Source organism: Panthera tigris, chromosome D4 (assembly GCF_018350195.1).
Source record: "Panthera tigris isolate Pti1 chromosome D4, P.tigris_Pti1_mat1.1, whole genome shotgun sequence".
Taxonomy (NCBI): Eukaryota; Metazoa; Chordata; class Mammalia; order Carnivora; family Felidae; genus Panthera; species Panthera tigris.
The window spans coordinates 81962647-81983715 of NC_056672.1; the positions used below are offsets into that span (position 1 = coordinate 81962647).

Genomic DNA, 21069 nt, shown 5'->3' on the forward strand with positions numbered 1-21069 from the left:
CATTGCTTGCTGATGTTTTCTGATGTCCCTATGCCTCACAGACCAGTAGAGGAGAGCAACGTGTGACCCCAGAAATAGAGGGATGTATGGGTACAGTGGGCTGGCGTCCTGGTAGAACTGGGGTGGGGCAGGTTTGGGGGAGGCCAAGGGCAGTGAGAGAAGCTCACGAAACAGGAATGAGGTAAAAGCAGATACCGGGGCGACCAGAACAAAGATGCCGTGTTCTCAGCACAGAGCTGGGGTACAAACCCAAGCTCTAGTCACAAACGACATGGCTTGGAATCCTGACTGTTGCTTCTAAGCTGTACACCCTGGCTAAGTCTCCATCCTCGCTCTGTCTGGCCCGTCTTCCCCTCTGCAAGGGGAGAGAATACCTGAAACTCCCCCAGGTGGCCGAAAGGATTGTGGGCTAACCTGTGGGTACTGCCGAGCACCGTACCTGGGGTTGGAACACAGTTCTCCGGGTCTCCGCTCAGTGCCTGGCGGGCGCGACATGAGCAATTCGTCCTCACGCCCCTCCCACAACTGCCCTGAGACCATCCAATGCCTCGCATACAAGAGGTGCTCAAACTGTTGGTAAACTGCTCAAAAGTTCTGGAAGGTGGGTGGTCAGGGAGGGAGCTGACCATCCTCACGTGTGCCGAGTGGAGACCAGGTGCTGTAGCTTAGCCAGCTACATTGCTGTCCGAACCCGGATTTTCTCCTGGCTGCTGACACTTCCCGGCCCTTCCAGGGCGCATCAGGAAATTCACCCCGCAGTGCTGAACTCTCTGGCCTCCTCAAGCTCCCGGCGACGAGACGAATAGCATCTGAGAAGGCTTAATCAGAATTCTCCTGAGTTTTCCACTTGTTATGAATTTCCGGAATCTGAGTTCTCTCTTTGATTGGCAAGGTTCCCCTCCCAAATCGAACATGTGTGCCCAGAGGAGCAAACCCTGGCCTTGTTAACCTTCCATTGGAAAGCTGTCTCTGGGCTAGCCTGGGCTCCTGAAAAAGTGAGTCCGCGTGGAAAGACAGGCCTGCCAGCCACCCTCTCCAGGCCTGACAGACCCACCAGCAATTAGGGGCCTCGTTGCTTTTGGAATGGCAGTGAATGAGTCCCAACAACTCTGGACAGCCACCCCACCAGGACTGAAGGCAGAGTAGGCTGTGGCCAGGCTGCAGCTGGCACAAAAGCTGGAGTGGAGCCAGAGGGGCTGGAGTGGGGGACCACCACAGTAGCATCCGCCTTCTCACGCACAGACATGGCTGAGAGAGCAGGAAGAGGGGCGATGGAAAAAAGGGGAACCAGGATTTGGAAACAACGGGGACTCTGGGGACTGTGAAAACACGGCTGACGAATCAGAGCACGAAAATGACTTTGGACTACAGACCACGATGCTCATCGGCTTCCTCCCGTCTGGTGCCCCAACCTGCCCCACGGCCTCTTGTGCTCTCTGTCCTAGTCACATCTGCTCCTTCCGGCGCCATCTCCTGGCCATGCCACCAGCCCCTCGCCCTCTCTTCCATGAGGCAACCCCTGCTCAGTTGAGGTGTTGGCTTTCCCACCAAGAGCTGTGGGGACACAGGTCAGTCACCAGCGCACACAGGCAGGAAGGCTGCCATTGAGGGGTATGGGTTCTGAGAGCCACGATGATGGTCAGGGCCTGGGCAGCCAGGCTGGCTGGGGGGCCGTGTCAGTGGGTGACCACCAACCAGCTGGCTCTTGCTTCCCCACTGGAGAAATACACGTATTTACCGAGGGCCTATGTGCAGCACTTAGCTGGACAGATAATATCACACTAAATCCTTACAACAACCTGGTACATGGGTACTACCATCCCCACGCCCAAGATGGGGAAACTCATTTCACTGAGGTTAGGAACAGCAAGTTAGTAACAGAGCTGAAATTTAATTCCAGAGCTGCCTGATGCTAAAACCTGTGCTTTATTCTCTCTACTACCCTGTCCCCCAGCAACCGATCAGCATCTGCCTTTTCAGTAGTTACATTTTGAGGGGTGGCGGGGACGCGGGCTGTGTTTGCTTTTTCTGTCTCTGTGAATGGATGGTATATACGCGTGTGTGTGCACGCATAATATTTTGACCACGCGACTTGAAAGCAAGTTTTAGACATCATGGTTCTTTGCCCCTAAATGTTTCAGTATGCATCTCCTAGGAATAAAGATAGCCCCCCACCAACCATGATATTAACAATAATTCCATCATATCAACTAACATCCTAGTCCATCTTCAAATCTGCCAACTTCCCCAAGAATGTCTTTAAAGCTTAAAAAAAAAAACCCACCATAATCCAAGTTAAGTTCTTCCTTTGCATTTGGTCATGCAGTTTAGTCTCTTCTATAGACAAAATCTTTGCTTTATGTAATTCAAGGGATGCCAGACTTTTCCTTCCCTTGACTGCTCTCCCTGGCTCCCCTCCTCCCTGGCTCAACCCTGGGAACAGGGGGTACCCCATTCCTCTGCCTTTTTCCCCTGCCTTCCTTTCCCCAGGCACACGGGACTAGACCTTGGGAGCTCCTAAAAACACAAAATAAGAGGATCTAAATTCCTATAATACAAAGCTGTTTCCACTTGGAAATAAACCCCTTATTTATGGAAAGTGATTTGGAAGTAGTTTTTGGCCACTAATGGAATATTCATTTTTCTTCTTCACGTGAACAGAATTATAAGCAGAGCAACTGCAATAGAACCAAATGACTGGCTGGACACACCGCAAGTACTTAAACAATAATCAATCAATTATTAATCAATTTAAAAATCCACATCAATACCAAAACCTTAAGATGTTTACGGAACGCCAGTTCAGAGCCAGGTCTTGTGGCAGACTTTCCAGAGGCTCACATTCTCACAGGGGAGGACGAGCATCAAAGAAATAATTACAAGGCTGTGCGAGACGCACGGCGTGTGCCAAGTTCTAGGGTAGCACGGAGACAGGAGCAGCTAACTCTTCCCAGGAGAGGATTTACAAAAGGGTCCTGCTGTGAGGGCAGACAGGTAGACCATGAGGGGCCTTGTGTGCTAAGCCAAGGAGGAAGGGGGAATGTTTGGGGGTGGGGAGGAGCAGGGAGGTGACAAGGCCACTTGTACACGCTTCAAGTGGACCCTGAGAGGCCATGTGGGGTATGTAGTCGGGTTAAGTCTGGAGGCCAGACGCCAGTCAGGAGACGGTGGGCCAGTCCATCTGAGTGATGACACAGCTTGAACCAAAGCTGTGATGGAGGCCATGGAGAGGAGAGGGACTGAGCAGTGTCCGGGAGGCGGAAGGGAGAGGCTCTGAGGAGGGCGTGAGTGGACCCAGGCTTCTGGAGAGAGAGCGGCCATTCACTGAGGTGGAGACGGAGGTTGAGGAGTGAGTTTGGCGGGGAATGTGTGTGTTCAGACTGCAGGCTTGTGGTTTGAGGTGCCCGGGGATTACGGGAACGTCTGTGGGAGGTGGTTGGGAGGCAATGGCTAACTTGAAAGGAATCTCGGGTGACTTCCAAGCTCAATGGGGCAGAAGGGGTTTCTCAGGGCACTCAGAGCCAACGGTGCTGAGAAGGCAGTCACGGGCTGGGCAGCTTTTCCAGCCTAGTGCGAGACTGGCACTAAATGGCCCAGCTCATGCTTGTCAAGCAAGAGCTCTCCATATGCACAGACGAGCAGGCAACCATATTCCAAGATTTGCTCCCGGGGGTGTATCCAAACCACTCTGTCCCAGATCTCTGGAAGACACGCTAGTGCCTAGTTTGGGCTTCGGTTTAGCCAGCTTTTCAAACTTTATGTTAAAGAGGTTTAGAAGCCTCTGCTCAAGTGGGAGAGCAGAGCACCTTTCGATGCGCTTTTGGGGATCTCCAGGTTGGAAGGCAGGTGATCATGTAGTTTGCAGGACCAATCATCTGGAGGAAACACACGAATGGGGCCCTGGAGGGGGTTTACCATGATGTTTTTGCTGGTGGGGTGGGGGGTGCTGTCCTACTTCTGAGACGCATAGCGTGGCCAGCACGTAAGCAGGACTAGAACCCAGTCACTAGGCTCGTGCGGCCAGTCGGGTCCCACCAGCCAGGGTGGGGGCCGAGAAACAGAGGTGCCGTTGGCTGCGCGGTGTGAATCAGCTACTCAAGCACGCGTCTCCCAAGCCTCTTTCCTCATTTGTACAACGGGTGTTGTGCTTTTCTTCCTTACCAGCACAGAGGTGAGAGCACCTAGCGGCCTGTCCACCTTATTAGACACAGGGAGCAAAGCAGTTTCCAGGGTGGTGCTACCTTTGAGGACTTCTCCAAAGAAGGGGTCAAGGCAAGGTGTTCTGGCTGAAGGGTGAGCGGAGGACGCGGCTTCTTCACCCCTCCACCGCCACGGAGAGGAGGGAATGTCCATTCCCCCTCCCAGGAGAGAAAAGCTGGGGGGGACCCCTTAGCTTCTCTCTGCACCCCTGCCAGGGGGGAGGAGTGCTTCCCCAGGGGCGGGGGCGTGGGAGAAGAACTGCCCATGCGCTTCGCTCCCTGCACCCTGGCACTTCCCTCCTGCGGAGCAGCCAGTCGCAGGCGCTGCCCGCAACTGTCCCCCTTCTCCTGTGTGGGGTAGCTCGGTCTTTTTAATTCTGAAGTGAAGTTTTAGCAAGCCCATCTGGCCTCAGGTCTAAAACAGTATTCTCCTTTCAGCCTTATCAGTAAAAAAGCTGGCATTCTTATCTCATTTGACTATCTCCTGGGCCTTATTTCTCAACTATTCCGAACTTGGGAGGGGAAGAAAGAGGTATTTAAAGCCTCTCTAAACCTAAATACTTTCCAAGGTAGGAATGGGCATTGTCAAGTTCTTTGAGGTTTTTTTTTTTTTTTTTAATTTTTTTTACCGTTTTTTTATTTATTTTTGAGACAGAGAGAGACAGAGCATGAACGGGGGAGGGGCAGAGAGAGAGGGAGACACAGAATCTGAAACAGGCTCCAGGCTCTGAGCCGTCAGCCCAGAGCCCGACACGGGGCTCGAACCCACGGACCGCAAGATCGCGACCTGAGCCGAAGTCGGACGCCCAACCGACTGAGACACCCAGGCGCCCCTGAGGTTTTTGAACTCTTTAAGAGAAAGCACACATGATCAGGATGCAGGGGCTAACTGAGGATCCATTTACTTCGCTCTTGTCTGGAACCATCAACACGAGCGGCCATACGTGCGTCTGCTTTAGGAAACAATTGAATCCTTTGTGAGGTCAGTTTGTTGACAAAACATTTTTTAATTATAGGGCCCAACTTGGGACTGTGGGGAACGGTCCTCAGGGGGAAGGGGTTGCCTCTGGGGGCTCTGAGAGTGCCCCAAGCTCACCCCACATCGGTGCTCATCACTCAGGGGTGGACTGTCCATTTGCTAGTCTGTCTCCCTCATTACGCCCCACAAGGACTTATTATTGTTTTTTGTACATGGTAGGTCTCAAGACACGGATGAACAGATAGATGCATAAATAAATGGAGGGATGGTCAGAGCCTCAGAGGAGGAAGCTGCAGGGAGGCAAAGAGGCAGAGAGCACCTCCTCTCCCCACCAGCAGAGTCGGCTCTGGCCCCGCCCAGCTCCTCGAAGGCCTCCCTCTGCCAGCTCCCGGGCACAACCACTCCCCTCCCCCCGCAGTGTCCCCACCGACCTCCCCTGGCTGGCCACACGTACTCCTCGAATGTGATAACCGTCTCAACAGTCTCTGGCCCAGATGGAAAGCTAAGCGTCCTTAAAGAATGAGATCCACAGAAACGCACGGCCAAGGCCAACTCTTTCTGAGGTTCGCCTGTACTGTCTGGCTAGTTCAAATTCTTTCGCTGGGACACATTCGCTTTAAGAGACACATCAAACAGCTGAAATCCCTGCCTGGTGAGGGAGCCGGAGTGGGCTTCGCAGGTGGACTGTCCTAGGTGCTGGCACTGTGGCCCCGGCCAGGTCCCCCTGGGTCCCCGGGCTTTAGTGCCGGATCCTTAAAATGTGCCTAATGATCCCTTCCTCAAAGGGCGAGGGCACAGATGACACATTTTCCAAAAACAGAATGTGTACTGTTGGGGTCACAGGAGTATTTCAGGTGACATATGGACGGACACTTAACGAGATTTTTTCGATATGCCTTAGAGAAAAAAACTGGACTGAGACGTCAGACCTGTGATTCTGTCAACGTCATTACTTAGGACGAGGCTAAAGCTGGTACCGACGTCAGGTCTGAGCCTATTTAAAGAAAAACAGCAAGTACAAGAATAGCACAGATGGTAGGAGGGTGTGGCCAAAATTTTTGAAGTGGAACTCGAAAGCCTGTTCTTTGAGAATATAAAGTCCCTAAAATTCCTGCTTGCCAGTAGTAGGCGCTCTAGAAACACCGCGGGTTCGGGTCAGCGGCCCACCAAACCGGGGTGTCTGGAAAAGCACCGAAGGACACCCCAGCCTGGGGGGGTGAGGGGCAAAGCCGGAAAGAGTTAAAAGAAAGGGGTCTGCGGTTTCCCCGGCCCATCCCCCCCGCAGCTAATCTGTCACCTAATGAAGAAGCGGCCGGCAGCAGTGAGCTGGCTGGCAGTTCACTTACGGCAAACTGATTAAGAATGTTCAACCAACAGCAGACTGTAGACCTTTCCAGAGAAAATAAATAGAGTGTAGACTGTATGCAAATGTGTTTGTCACTTTGACAGCACGTCTCAATTAAGGCATCTCGCGGCTGCGGGTAGGCTCTGTGGCTGCAGCTGTAAGGGAGAGCCCGCTGCATGGCTGATACTTGGGGCTTGACCTTAATCCGCATGCATGCATTAAGAAAAAAAAAATCCTGCCTTCCTGTACACTTGCATAATGCTGGCAGCCACGTGAGGGAAGTGACAAACGGGGAGAAAAAGCCACTTTCATCCTCTCCAGTTTACAGACCTGTGAAGGCACAGACAGTTCTTATTTCAACAGAGTTTGGGGTGGCTTTTTTAATTGTTTATCCCCCACCCGCACACATACACTCTTATTCTGCATTTAGCTGGGAATGACATTAAAGCGTCTCTACTTCTTGCTGAAATGGAAAGAAGGTTTTTCTCCATTTCAAATAGGGCCTCCTTTTTTGTGTTTCGAAAATGGAATGTTTAACACCATGAAATCCCTCTCCCCCGCCCCCTCTTTCTCTGTAATGGGCTTCAAACTCCAGCGAGGGGCTCTTTTCATGGGAAGGTTAGTGTGTGCAGGAATGAGGACAAAGGAAAGCAGGAAGCTGGCTCTAGAATGCCACGCTGGCTACAATGGGGGCTGTGCTTTCAGCAAACACCGCCAGGGAAATGGGGTGCAGATGTCTCCAGCAGGGCCTGAGCCCCGGAGGAGGCCGCTCTTGAGGGTGCAAAAGCAACAAACACAATCTGAAGATAAGCATTCAACCAAGGGAGCACTGCCCCCAAGAATGCCTCTTTCTTGTACTACATTTCCATTTTTATCACGTCCCTTTTAAGTGTAAAATCAGGAAAAGGGGTGAACCCCCCGCAACTTCACGACATATGAACGTATCATCTGAAAATATTGATTACAGAGGAAGATTCTTATGTGTCAACAAACTCACCCCTTACAATAATAACCCAAAGCAACCATTTCATTAATTCTCTTCATTCCTAAATAGCTCAATGCCGGTACACAGTAGGCACTTGATAAATAAATGTCTGTTAAAAACAGGGCATTTAAAAATGTATCTAGATCCTTTATGTGACGAAAAAGCAATCATATTTAAGATAAAATAAAAGAGGCTATTTTAATTATGCTCCATCTGATAAATGGCTAAAGAGTCAAGCGATTTAAAAATACATAACCTTGCGAATTCTTGTTACAGTCACATCTTGCTGACAGCCATTTTTCACAAACCAAATAATTATGACTTTTGCTCATCAGGAGAGTCAATTCGAGAGAAATAAGGGAGAGTGCACAATCCATTTCAACTAAAATATAGCCACCGCTTGGAAATAGGTTTAAAAATTCCGTTTTTCTACAGAATACAATGTTTTACTTAAGGGGGAAAAAAATCAAACAAATAAGACAATTTTTCAAATGCTCAGGTCATCAAAAATAGTTGGTGAAAGAATCGGATCTCTAGAATAGTAGCGTGGGTGTTTATTCTGAGAAGCACCACTCCCGATATTGATTTTCAGGAAGTACATTAATAAAGAACTCCTAATTGATTTTTTTTTTTTAAGACTTCGCTTGTTGCCTTTTATTTGAAGGTGCAAAGAAGGGCCTGGGATGCTAAAGTGTTCTAATGAGATGCTTAGCTAACGGAGGCACCTTAAACGGAGTGCCTTGGAGTGGGGGAGGCGGTAGCTGCATTTAATGACTTCATTCAAGAGTTGAGCTAGTTTACGAGCAGAGCCACGCTGTCTCAAAATTTTTGAGAGTTCACCTTCAAAACACGCTTGTAACCAAATAAACGTTCAAAGGTGTGCAAAACTCCACGGAGCTGTTTTGCCAACGAGAGCGGCAGTGGAAAGCCAGTCTGCTGCAGGTGCTATATATAGCTTCTGCTAAAAAACCAAAGGGCAGGGTACATACCTGTCCGAAGTGGACAGTGATTGGCCTCCGGTCTTCTCGGAGCTTAGGGTCCTTGGTCTCCACCAGTGGGGACGGCACAGTCTTTGGCGGCTGCTCTTCCATGGTGGGGGCACAGCCATTCTCGGTGATGTCCTGCAGAGAGAAGCCAGTGGAGGTTGGCGTTGGGGTCGCAGCACCTGCTGTGTGCAGATGCTCCCTCCAGGCCCATGGCCAAGGGGCCTGCCCCGGAACACACCCTCTGGGATGTTCAGAGCCCGTTCTCCTCCGGGCGATGGAGGAAGCAGAAGGCTAACTAGGCTCTTTGACTTTTAAGGATTAGAGAAACCCAAATCATACACGTTAAATTACAAAAACCAGGTAACAATTCGTAACAGTGGGGGGAAAGTCTTTTTGTTCTATTACCTTGCACAGCTATTTCCATTTTTACATATTCACTTTGTCCACATGCAGACATTTAAAAATTACTTGCAATCACAGCTCATGCATAATTTTACATTCTATTTTCTCCTACTATATTATAAGCATTTCCACAGTACTAGTCATTTTAATGATAATTTTAATAGATGCATAATATTTCATTGAGTGGCTATATAATAACTTAATAACCCACTCTACTGTTACTGGGCATTTAGGCTATTCCGTGTGTGTGTGTGTGTGTGTGTGTGTGTGTGTGTGTGTGTCTTTCTAAACACCATAGTGATAAACATTGCAGTTTTTCTTTCTTTTGGATTATTTCTTTTATAGAAATCCCTAGGAATAAAATTACTAAGTCAAAAGATATAAACATTCTAAGCCTTTTTATTCATTCTACCAAATTGCCTCCAATTTACACCAACTACTGACAATGGATGAGTTATCAGCTTCATGGTACTTGTTAGCCTTATCATTTAAAAAAATGTATTGCTAATTTAAGAGGTGCAAAATTAGACCTCATTGTTGTTTTAATTTGCATACTTTGTTATTTGTGAGTGTGGACACTTTCTCCACACTTGCTTCCTGATGATGTTACTGTCTGTGAGAATGAGGTGTTTATGCTCTATCTTTCTTAGCCTTTATCTTTCTGGCAAAGAATGATGAGACCCAGGTCTGAGTTAGGATTTTATGACTTGGAGAACACTTAAGGAACCAAAAAGTAATATTTTTAAATTCAGAAATTTACACTGAATTTGGACTTCTGGTGAATGAAGTCAAAGTATAAAGAAAAGAAAAACCCCACTGTGCAAAAGGCAGGGAATGGTTCCTTTGGTTCTTTGGGAGGATGATGGTGCCCACTTGTGCTCTATGGACCACGTGTTTTACTCAAGTCATGAACGTTGCTTAGATTCTCATTGGAACAAGGCAGAGAATAAAGGTACAAATAAAAAAATTTTTAAAACCCCATTTAAATGATAATAATTTTTTTTTACCAAGTAAAAATAACTCCCAGTCGGAATGAAATAATAAAGGAAGGGCTCCTGGGTGGTTCAGTTGGTTGGGTATCCAACTTCGCTCAGGTCATGATCTCACAGCTTGTGAGTTCGAGCCCCGCATCAGGCTCTGTGCTGACAGCTTGGAGCCTGGATCCTGCTTCGGATTCTGTGTCTCCCTCTCTCTCTGCCCCTCACCCGCTCATACTCTGTCTCTCGCTCTCTCAAAAATAAATAAACATTAAAAAAAAAATTTTTTTTTAAAGAATGAAATAATAAAGGAAATTTCCAATTCTTTTCATTGCTAAAACAAAGACATATTTCGGTCAAGACACACGCCTTTAGTACTCATTAAATTCTGCACACAAAAGACTTGACAACTGGTTGCTTTTAACCTAGCCAAATAAAGAGAATGGTGGCCAGTGGAACAAAGTGGTCCTCTCTCGGATAATAATGCATTAAGGAAGAAACACACATAACATTTGTGAGCCTCAATCTCCTCATCTGTAAAATGGGGATATGGTAGCTAGGAGGAGTAAAGGAGATAAAGCAACACAAGTGCGTCTAGAACATTATTACTCAGTAATGTCCTACGTACAGCACTTAATAATAATGGAGTACTTACTAATAATAAGGTATAGACTTTATTATAATAAACTCCAGGGATCTACCTATCTATATGCAACCCCACACACTCAGCTGCAGACTCTGGTCCTGCTTGGTGACAACACAGGGAGGTGATGGCCTCTTGGTTTCACAGGAAGGGCTTGCATTAAGTGGCCCCCAAGTCTTAGCTTGGCTGAGGCTGCGTGATGAGAGGCTGCCGACAGCCAATTAGAAAGGGCTCTTTTGGAAAGGGGCTGCCCTAAGGTGCTCAGGTCAAGTGGAACAAAGAGGGGGAGGGGCTCCATCTGCACCAGAAAGTAACAAAGGGCAAAGGGGGCATTCTGGATCCAGGTGGGGTTACTGAGAAGACAGACACAAAGGTTGGGTAAAGCCAAAGAGTAAAAAAAAAAAAAAAAAAGAGACAGAGAGAGAGAGAGAAAAAATAAACCCACTTTTAGTTCAGGAAAAATATTGTGCGTGTGTGTGAGTGACTGGCTATAAGAAGCAGTAAGGTTACATGGTAAGAAAATATTCACAGTTAATAAAATTATAAGATGATAGTCTTTTTAAAAAATGTATGTGGTGGTTTGGGGCAAAGTGTCTTAGTTTAAGCTTGTAAGTAAGCACTGTCTTCTAGTTTTGTTTTTACCACCAACTAGCTGATCTTTCCAACCTTTTTGTACCTATTCATTTGTACAACGGGGAGACCACCAGCCGCCTGGTGAACTTCAAAGCTACGGGAAGAATGAATTAAAGGAGACAGAACACAAGGGAGCTTGAAAAATGTTACATTCCCGTGCAAACGGAACCTTCGATCTGTATCCCCGGGGGGGGGGGGGGGGGGGTGTGGATGGAAAGAGCGCTAAGAGGAGCTCCCTTCGTTGTGTTGAGCGCCCACTATTGGCAGGCACTTTTCCAGACCCTTGACCTTCACCATCGTACTTAGTTTCCACAGCAACCATGAGGTAAACAGGATGATGGCTCTTTTATAGGTGAGGAAACAAGGCTTAAAGAGGGCAACTCACCCAAAGCCACACAAGCTAGAAAGTGGAGGAACCAAGAACTACAGGATTTCTGGCACTTAGACTGACATCAACTCCTAACAGCAGCATGCATGAAGACATCCTGAGCTGAGGAGGTGCTCAAGAGACCGTGAGGTGTGATCCCTGGAAATCCCTACCGTTAACACTGACCTTATGCTGCCGTGCCTCACGGTCTCTTTGCACTTATCTGCTTGTCCCTAAAGACTGCCTGCCTTCCTTGGGGTTTGGGTTCTCTGCCCCAGAGCCTGCAATATATAGTAGTAAGTACATGCTCTCTAACAAATCTTTGTAAATCGAATCGAACATTTGGAAAGCAAATGTGTCCAATATACAAATGTGCTGTGTATCAAAAAACAATGCTGCACGTTAATTTTCCTCAGTTAGAAGATCCTGAAGTGCGTAAGACTTCTCACAGTCCCGTGGCTTGCCCCGCTAACTTACTAACTTCTTCACTCTTTCCTGCCGCTGGGGAAGGACACCTCACTGCTTCCTCCCAGGGAGAGCAGAGCTGGGAGGAGCCCTGGTAAAGAAAGAAATGCGGCCAACTCTGTTGTACCTACCAGCAGAGATCTCACATATAGTAGAGATCCTGTGATTAAAGAAATTGTGGTCTAAGAACTGAGAAGCTGTCAGCAAAGGGTTTGGGAAAATAGGCACTCCCAAACCCTTCTGGAGGGAATACAAATTGGCAATTTATATCAAAACCTTAAAAGAGGTGCATGCCCTCTGGCCCATTAATTACATTCCTAGAAATTTATCCTAATGAAACAATTAAGAATTCCTGCAACGTTTTACTTATGAGAATACCTGCCTAGGAGAAACTGGAACTAACTTAAGTATCCAACAAAGGGACTGGCTAATGTATATATGCCCATCAGATAAAATTTTCCGCAGCCACGCAAAACAAGGACGAGCAGAAGGGAGAGACCTTTAGTGGTCTGGGAAATGCTCAGAATATAGTAAGTGAAAATGCAGGTTATAAAACAAGGTCATTTTCTTTTTGCTTGTCTGATTTGTTGAATTGTCTCCAATAAACATGTTTTTTGTTGTTGTTGTTGTTTTGTTTGTTTGTAAACAGAAGGGGAAAAAAAAGACTATGGAAATGTCATTTTGAGAAAGCAAAACCAAGAAGCTGACAGGAAGGGTAAATCTGTTCCTTCCTTCCCGAAGGGTCACAGGGGAGGGAGGCACTAGACACATCTGTAGATCGGAGGCCACGACACGGTGGCGAATCTCTTACCAGGAGCCCTGGGGGCCCTACCAGTTCCCATCTCTTGGTAAAGCCAAGGAGTCAGAAAATAATTCAATTCCCATCACCTTCCCTAAGGGTTTGCTGGAATCAAAAAGCATGACTAGGGTCCAACCTCCACCTGTCCATGGAAGAGGCATGGACATGTACAGTCACCGGACAGAGTACCTCTGAGAAGGCAGAAGGCAGAAACCTAGGGGAGGCGGGGGGCGCTGAGTGGTCTTGGGTACAAGCTAGGGAGGGGGCTGGACCCAGAAGGAGCTGAGGACAGGACTTCATGAGGCAGAGATGTAGCTAGAGACTTCCTGGCCCAGGGGCATGTAGAGAGCACAGCCCGGTTAAGGAAGGGCAGGTGACCCAGCGGCTGGGGCATTTCAAGAACCCCCTAGCTGAGGTGGAGGAAGGTTTGAAAAGTCTGAAAGGTTTTAATCAAGAGAGTGACTCAGAGCTGTGGCCTAGAAAAATTGCTCTGGTGGCTGTGTGGATGACCAAAAGGACGGTGACCCCATGTCAGCCATGCTCTCAGGGTATATGTACACGTGGGTGTCTGGGCAGATCGGCTGCTCTGATGTGGGACATGAGGAAACGAATAGGATGAAAATTCCCACTTAATGAGTGGCTACTAAGTGTTGCTGTTGCAAGGCATTACCTCTTCTAATCCTTACAACAATCCAGTAAAAATGGATCCTTCTCCTAGTTATAGATGAGAAAGAACTAGGTTCGGAGAGATCTAGTAACTTACTCAAGGCCACACAGTTAATATCTTACACAACCGGCTTATCTACCTCAGGAGCTCAACTACCACCCCGTGGCGTCAGGGGTTTAAAGGCGGGTGTGAGGCTGAGCCCTTAATATCTGCGACTCAGATTACTGGTCTCCAAGTTCAGATTCGTGCAGCGCCCTTCTTTTCCAGTCTACCTCGCGTCGCAGCAAATGAGAATTAAAATATGGATATTGATATCGAAACAATATCCAAAGTTGGAAATTTCTGTGAATGAGGCTGCGCCGTTATTTTAATGTGTTGGAGACAGGGAGCTGACAGTTGTGTGATAAGGTGTGAAAATGTCTGTTCTACGCGAGTCTACCTAGATCTGCCTGCCCCACACGCGCTTACTCCCTTCAGTACACCAGGAGATGTTTGGCCAGAAACTCGAGGCTTCGCTAACCCAGCTGTGAATTTGCTCCTTTCCATCAAAAGCTCTTCATCAACAAGCTCGATTTGTGTCTCCAAGATCAAAGATTTAAAACTTTAAAAAGGGCTGTGAAATGGGCCCATTCGATTCAGTCACTCTAATATGGAAGAAAAAAGGTAATTCTTCAGGGGTTTCCCAGGAGATGACAAAATGACATTCTGATGTGAATATCTTAATGCTCCTTGCAGGTGAGAAGGAGCGTGTGTGTGGCCACTGTTTTCCAAACAGCACTCCCATGCCACCCTCGTGTGACGCTGTAGGAGTGCAATCTGTTGACAGTCACAAGCCCAGCCACACGGCGGCGTTCTTCTGGAGGCCAGGTCTGGTGGGGGGGGGAGATGCTCTGGAGGAAAGCACTACACTCTCTGTTTAGAAAGCGACAGCCGGCAAGCATCTTGGCCATTTCTTCTTCTTCCTAATTTTGAGCTTGACTTCAAAGAAGGCCAAGCTACAGAAGAACTTGACCACCTTGCTGCATTTATCCAGAGAAACATGTTATTATCCATCCTCCTCCTCCTCCTTCTTCTTCTTCTTCTTCTTCTTCTTCTTCTTCTTCTTCTTCTTTTTTTTTTTTTTTTTGTTGTTGGGCTGAAGCAGAGCAGGTATGGAATAAAGCCACACTATAGTATCTATTAACAATTCTTTGCCAATGGTCACACGGATACCGTGAAAGCTCCTCTTTCAGATGCTTTGAAAATCTGCTGCACAAATGAACAAGGGATGGAAAGGGGGCCCTGTGCAGTCATATTAGAGATGGACCCTCCACACACCATGGTGACCTCTCCGCAGGTCGGCCCCACATTTTCTATTTGCAATTCAAACCCAAGGCGGGAGCACAGAGGGCAAGATTGGGTTCTTGATTATATCTGCGAGGTCACCATCACTATGCAGAGTTAGAGGAGGCCAGGTGGCAACCCAGTACATTTGAAAATTGGATCTTTGTTGGGAACTGCCTCAATTTCATAGCAGAAACCAAACTTGAGATGTCTGTATTAGATGCATCTGGGGAGCCACACGGATATGTTGCTGTGTGAAGGGGGGGGTGGGGGGTGGGGAACAAAAAAAAAGCCAAGGAAATATTTTCTGCCGCAGTGAGAGAGGTCAGATGAAGCCAAATCCTAAATTAGCTCAAGAAAGGGAGCAGGAGAGCACATCACTGAAGACCAAGTCCTGTCTGCACTGAACAATGCTAGAGTTTCAATTACAAAATAGCTCTTCCAAGAACAACTGCAAAATATCAAGCCTGTAGAAATCTGTAAGACCGAAGGGGGGAAAAGTGAAAATTGAAAAAGGTGCACTAATAGATCTGTCAACAGTCCGATGGTGACAAGCCACATTTCTATAAAATGCCTTCACCATTTGTGTCACCTGAAATGTACTGACACTTTCTATAGAACATTATCTCCTGAAGCTATTCTTGAAAAGACTGGCAGGGGGAAGAGGAGAAGGGGAGGGAAAAATCTGCTTTAGATACTATCAAGGAGAGGAAGGGGGGGGGGGCGGCGTGGAAGCAGCGCGATCTGGATTGTTTAAGTGAACCTTTGAACAACAACATCACAAAACCGGAGCGGAACCGGTTATTTGCAGAAATGTCACGTATCATAAAAAGGGGATTTTCGGAAGGCCCAGCGCTTCCGTGTACCAGGAGGGAGGCGATGGCCTGCAGAGAGCAGATCCGACCAATAAGGAACATCTGTCCTCCGCCTGAGGAGGGACCCCTTTCTTTACTTACTTCCAGTAGTATTCTAACACCAGCTGAGCCGAGATCAGGTCATCAAGGAGGGAAAATTTGGTGAGAGAACTCCCCCCTCCCTGTCACTCTGTATTTTATCCCACTCAGTTACACGCGGCTGGGGTAGGAGATAAAAAAGTATGTATAGGACTTAACATCCAAGAATTCCACCTGTCGGCCTCTGGCAGGGTGCAACAGACCACAGTTAAGGTCTATCTGGATTTACATGACAGGAGTTTTATTTCGGGACTTGAATCTTGGCCGTTAAAAATTCACTCTCAGCTGAAACTAGGAATTTAAATGCTTAGTCAGAACAAATTATTTTGCAATTAAAAGAAAGGAATCAATTCCTTTGACCATTGCAAGTTAATGAGAGGTCCTTTCTGACTTCATAAAATTAAAACTGCTTTCCATTTTTTAAAAACTGCCAAGATAGACAAAGGCCCTTGTTCGAGTTGCACACTGGGGGGTGTGGGATAATGAAGTCAAGTGCTCCCAAACATCTTTTGGAAAAGCAAACACTTGTTTTAGACGGGCAGTAAGAAATGCTGTTGTCATAAGAGCATGGATGCTAGAAATGGACGGGTCTGGAACCTGATCCCATTTCTGTAGGCTCCAGCAGTGTGTCCTTGGGCAAATTCCTTCACCTCCAAACCACAGTCTAGTCTCTTTACACACAAAATAGGAATAATACCCCGCCCCGGGGCTGTTCTAAGGCTTAAATGTAAAAGCCCCCAGCACGGACCATCTTTAGGAAGTGGTGACTGAAGGGTGACAACAGTAATACTGATGACATTCATCATAATATAAAAATACCCTCTGCTATGTTCACCTCCCTGTACAAGGCTAGAGAATCAGGCAGGGGACTCTGGGCCAGCGTGCAGCTGTAGGTTTCATACCATTTTACTGATGGTCCAGGAAGATAATCAAAGTCCTCTCCCTGTCTCCCAAGAGTCTGAAATGGGAACTGCTGGGCTCCTCTTGGTGAACCCACCACCGTGAGGAGAGCCCGCGGAGTCCTCCAGAAACCCACCCTTTGTGCCCTATGTCTGCATGGTGGCCAGGTGCCTGCTGGGATCATGGCAGTCATTTCCCTGGAGATGCTTCTGGGTTTTGGTCATAAGCAGCCCCAGGGCAGAGGTCGGCTGTGGTGCCCAGATGGGGGGCGGGGGGTGGGGGTGGCGCTGAGCCAATTTCGATACAGCCCGGTGAACCCCAGGCCTGGTGGGGTGGGCAAGGGGCAGACTGGCAGTGGGGACTCTGAACTTGCTTGCCTTTGTGGGTTTAAGCCAGTCTTAATGTTATTTGAAGACAGTTTTTTGTCTGTGAATATTTATAACAGTGTGAAAACTCCCGGACAGCTGGTAATGCATTTTGAAGTGTGCTAACAACACTGTATCAAACAGCCCTCTATTGATCACATCATACTTTTTTGTGGCCACGCATTTCATACACGGTGCTTATACATTTTGAATAAGAACTTCAAGTACCTTTTGCTTCAAGCGGTTTTTCACCTCTTTTATTCCCATTTTTGCATGATCTTTTGCCTGCATGAAAAATTAATTTAAGTTAAGATTCCCTCTCTGTTTCCAGCAGGGACTATGCTTGATTTCAATCCGTCGTGAATCACCTTCTCTGATTACTAGAAAAAGGAAGGAAAAATGGGATCATCAAGTCGAAAACATAATGGCTATGAAAACAAATACAATGTTAAGAGGTTAAAAAAAAAAATCCCTTAAAGAGGCTACGGAGATTTTATTTTCTGCATTTTGATGGCACTGATTTTTTCCCCCCCTTCCAAAGCCCTTCATCTGCTCTCTATGATTATTTATCTCAGCAGCCCGGTGATAGCCACCAGTAAGTGTCGAGCAGCAGCTTTTGAGGCTGCCAGAATCTGAATGTCTATTACATTTCACCAGGGCAGGGCCTCAGGACCAATTTTCCGCCGGGGCTGAATGGCCTGAGCAGACACATTGCTGGGTGCCCCTAGTGCCGTTCCTTAAATCTCATTTCGGCACACACCCTGGCTTTTATTTTCTGTCGTTTTAGACCTGTGTGGTTCTCTTGGCAGGCCACCCGCCCGGTTAAAATAACTGCAGTTTAAGCACGGAAAGGACTAACAAAATTAAAAATGGAAATAAAACAAAACCACCCCAGTTAAGTGGCTCACAGTCAAATTAGCAAGCAAGAGAAACCATGAGAAAAAAAAAAAAAAATACTTGAGGCTTGTAAAAGATGGCACATCGGATCGGGAACTGACGTGTTCTCCTATTTTCTCTCTGCTTGTGGGCATGGGTTTCACAAACAATGCACGTCCTATAGGGCAGTGGTGAGAGAGATGATGAAGAATTTGGGACAAAAATCAGGGAGTGTGTCCCACCGTGAACGGTCTTCAGTAACCAGCAAAGGAGCTGCTTTATTTTGACGTGATAATGGGGATACCCACAGGAAAGGTTTTACCAGAACGCTCCGCAGACCACGCCTCCAGGTCCCAGGGACACCGGCACAGAACAGCCAGCATCTTAAGCCACCCAGTCTCTATTTTAGTACAAGCTAAAACCAGTAGCTTCCCATTTCTTGAGGGCAGCAACTGTGAGCACAAACAGTTTCAATGAAAAACATCACCGACCTGGTCACAAAATATCAACACTACATAATTCTAAGAGCCTCGGAAGCTTTAGGATACAGCCAGCCCCTGATTCACCTCTGCAAGGCAGGGTCAGGTGTATTTAAGGGTTTTGTCATGCTAAGGAACAGATCTGTTTGGATCCTGAGTGCAAGACCCGTACTCACAAACTTATAGACAGTCTTCATAGCTGGGTTCGCCTTTGTTTTTACGGTATTCAGAATGGCTCCGCTTCCTTTCTATAATAAAAACATCAATTGGCAACCTGGACTGAAGAGAACAGTAGGCCAACACCAACAGAAACCTCTTCCCTTTAAACAAGTTAAGCAGCATTCCAGGAGCGTGTAATTTAATTAGAGAAACAGGCCTAGATGGTAACTGGTCCTGGGCAAGTAGTTACGGCCATGGTAGGATCACGATGGGTGGTTCTGGGAGAGCAGGGTGCGGATACAGACACTGATAACTAGGCGCAGGGGGGCCCAGTATTTTGGTTGGCACCAGTCTGCTGGCTGGAAGAAAAGCTCTTCCCAGGCTCTCTGAGGCAAGGTTTCCCCATAGCAATCTATGACTTCTCAAGAAATTCTAGTTTATTTGGCTACCCGGAATCATGTGCCTTCCTTTCCTCACCTTGGTTTTCTGTGTTGTTAGTTTTAATCACTCTGGCAGGCTGCCTCCCTTAACATTGATATCTTGAGAAAAGGAAAGAATGAGTAGCCATCAACATTAATCATGGCTCTCGTACACATCCGACATACCGATTTCTTGGTTTAGGTTCTCTGGGAGAGCGGGGAGAAGAGGAGGAAAGATGGCTTTCCCAGGACACAAAGGAGGCCAAGGGATGGATACGTAGTGCACAGGCTCTAGGTATTTTGTGAGCCCTCCCTGTGGAGGCACCTGTGTTAGCCTTGCAGGATATGGAGTCATGGGAAGGCTGGCCTAAGCCGTCAAGGACCTCCAGTATCCAGTATCCAGTATGGGGGGTGGGGGGGTATGTGCCCCAGGGTAAACAGCCGCAGCTGAAGGTCCTGAGGGCCGCACTACCTGTGTGCGCAAGGCGCGTGGAGGCAGCTCGTGGTCTGCAAGGTCAGAGAAGGAGTTAAGAGGATGAAGCATTTGGCCTGGTCCATGAGGGATGATGAGGAGTTCACACAGGGGGATAGGATGGGTAAGGGCATTCGAGAGATAGGGAAGAGCACATTAAAAAAAGTGCAGAGGCTGAAAAGCCATGCGATCCTAGGAAGTGGTCAGTGCATCATGGGAGGAATGACCAGCGGGGCTGAGGCCAGATGAGGTCAGCTCACGAAGGGCCAGGATATGGAGCCGGCACTCCAGAGGATTTTTAATCAAATGTATCACATAATCTGATTTGTGCTGGTTTGGAAAGATAATTCTAACTGATTCGAACAAAGAGAGTGGATCAAGTGGGTATATAAAAGAATGAGATACAGTAATGTAATTATTAGGATTAACACTTAGCACAATTTTTGGTAACAGCCCGTATTAGAAATTTTGAGCTTTAATTAAAAAACACTGCAGTCTGACCCAGAAAGCATTCTGTGTCATAGGACAATATGAAATTTTGACCTGCTCATTTATTCCATACTGCTTTCCAAAATTACTCAGTATCCTATTTCAATGGTCCTTTGGAATATTAAAACTCCTTTTATCAATCAATCAGCAAGTCCTTATTGCTGGTCTGTGATTTGCCAAGTGCAGTGTTTGGCCATACAAGAAGAACAAAAGAGGTCTTTCACTGAGGAATTCCTTACTCTCGGCCAAATGCAGCCACTTCCAAGGGACCTGACTTGGCAGTGGTGTGCTTGGCTCGTAAGCAGAAAAGAACACTTATCACATTATGTTGCAGTTGCCTGTTTACGTGTGCCTCCCCAAGAAGACAGCAAGCTCCCCAGGGCAGGGCCTGTGTCTTTCTGCTCCCCACTGTGTCCCCAGCATGGCCTCCGGTACACAGGAAGCCTTCAGCACATGCACACTGATAAACCCGGGCAAAGGCGAGAAGTTGAATTCTTTAGTGGCTTCTGAAGACCTAGGCACCTGGCTTCTAACACGGCCAGAAACTGTTCATAACCACAGCAAAGGGATAAAAAAAAAAAACAACAACAAAAAAAACCCAGTGATTTGTTCTCCACCCTCCTGGGAGCCTTTGCTGTGAAAAACACTGCAGGGTGGCAAGAGGGACACATTTTTGGTTTTCCCATGAAAATGTCCCAATCGTGCTGGTCTGGAAGGAGACGCCCCAGAAAACGCTCTAGGATGACAACATCCACTCAACACTCCTGGGCCAGCTTCCTGAGACGAGGAAGCTTCTCCTGGCTCTCCTTGCCCTCACAGAAGGATGCTTCGGACAGCCTCCTCCTGCAAGCCTCCACCTGGCACTCGATGGCCTGGCTTTACAAACAGAAGCATCTTCAGCCGAAAGAATGGAGGGCCCCAGGCGGGATGACCACCCTGTGGGTGGCAGGGGAGGCAGAGGGCTACCAGGAGGCTCAGAGGGGCCCGGGTAGCTCTGAGGGGGTGCACACTTACCCGGACTGTGGAGAGCCACTGATGGTAGAGTTTATCGCTGCCTGGGGAAAGAGGAATCAGAGAACGGGTTAATGTGATGTGCCCTCAGGAGTTCCTCCAATTGCTTACAGCGAGCAGGACTTGGAAAGTTCAAAATCTAGAGAAACACGTGAGGCTCCCGTGCTCTACTCCCT

General features: G+C 47.5%; 1 protein-coding gene across 5 annotated transcripts in view; it reads right to left on the reverse strand.

The window, feature by feature from the left end:
• DENND1A (DENN domain containing 1A) overlaps positions 1-21069 on the reverse strand; it is a 509265-nt gene that overhangs the window by 43818 nt on the left and 444378 nt on the right. For all 5 annotated transcript variants that reach the window (XM_042963736.1, XM_042963734.1, XM_042963735.1 and 2 more), the window contains 4 exons: positions 20897-20937; positions 18520-18591; positions 17217-17273; positions 8498-8629 (listed from right to left, as the gene is read on the reverse strand). In XM_042963736.1, coding sequence (XP_042819670.1) covers positions 8498-8629; positions 17217-17273; positions 18520-18591; positions 20897-20937 — 302 coding nt within the window. The remainder of the gene's footprint in view (positions 1-8497; positions 8630-17216; positions 17274-18519; positions 18592-20896; positions 20938-21069) is intronic.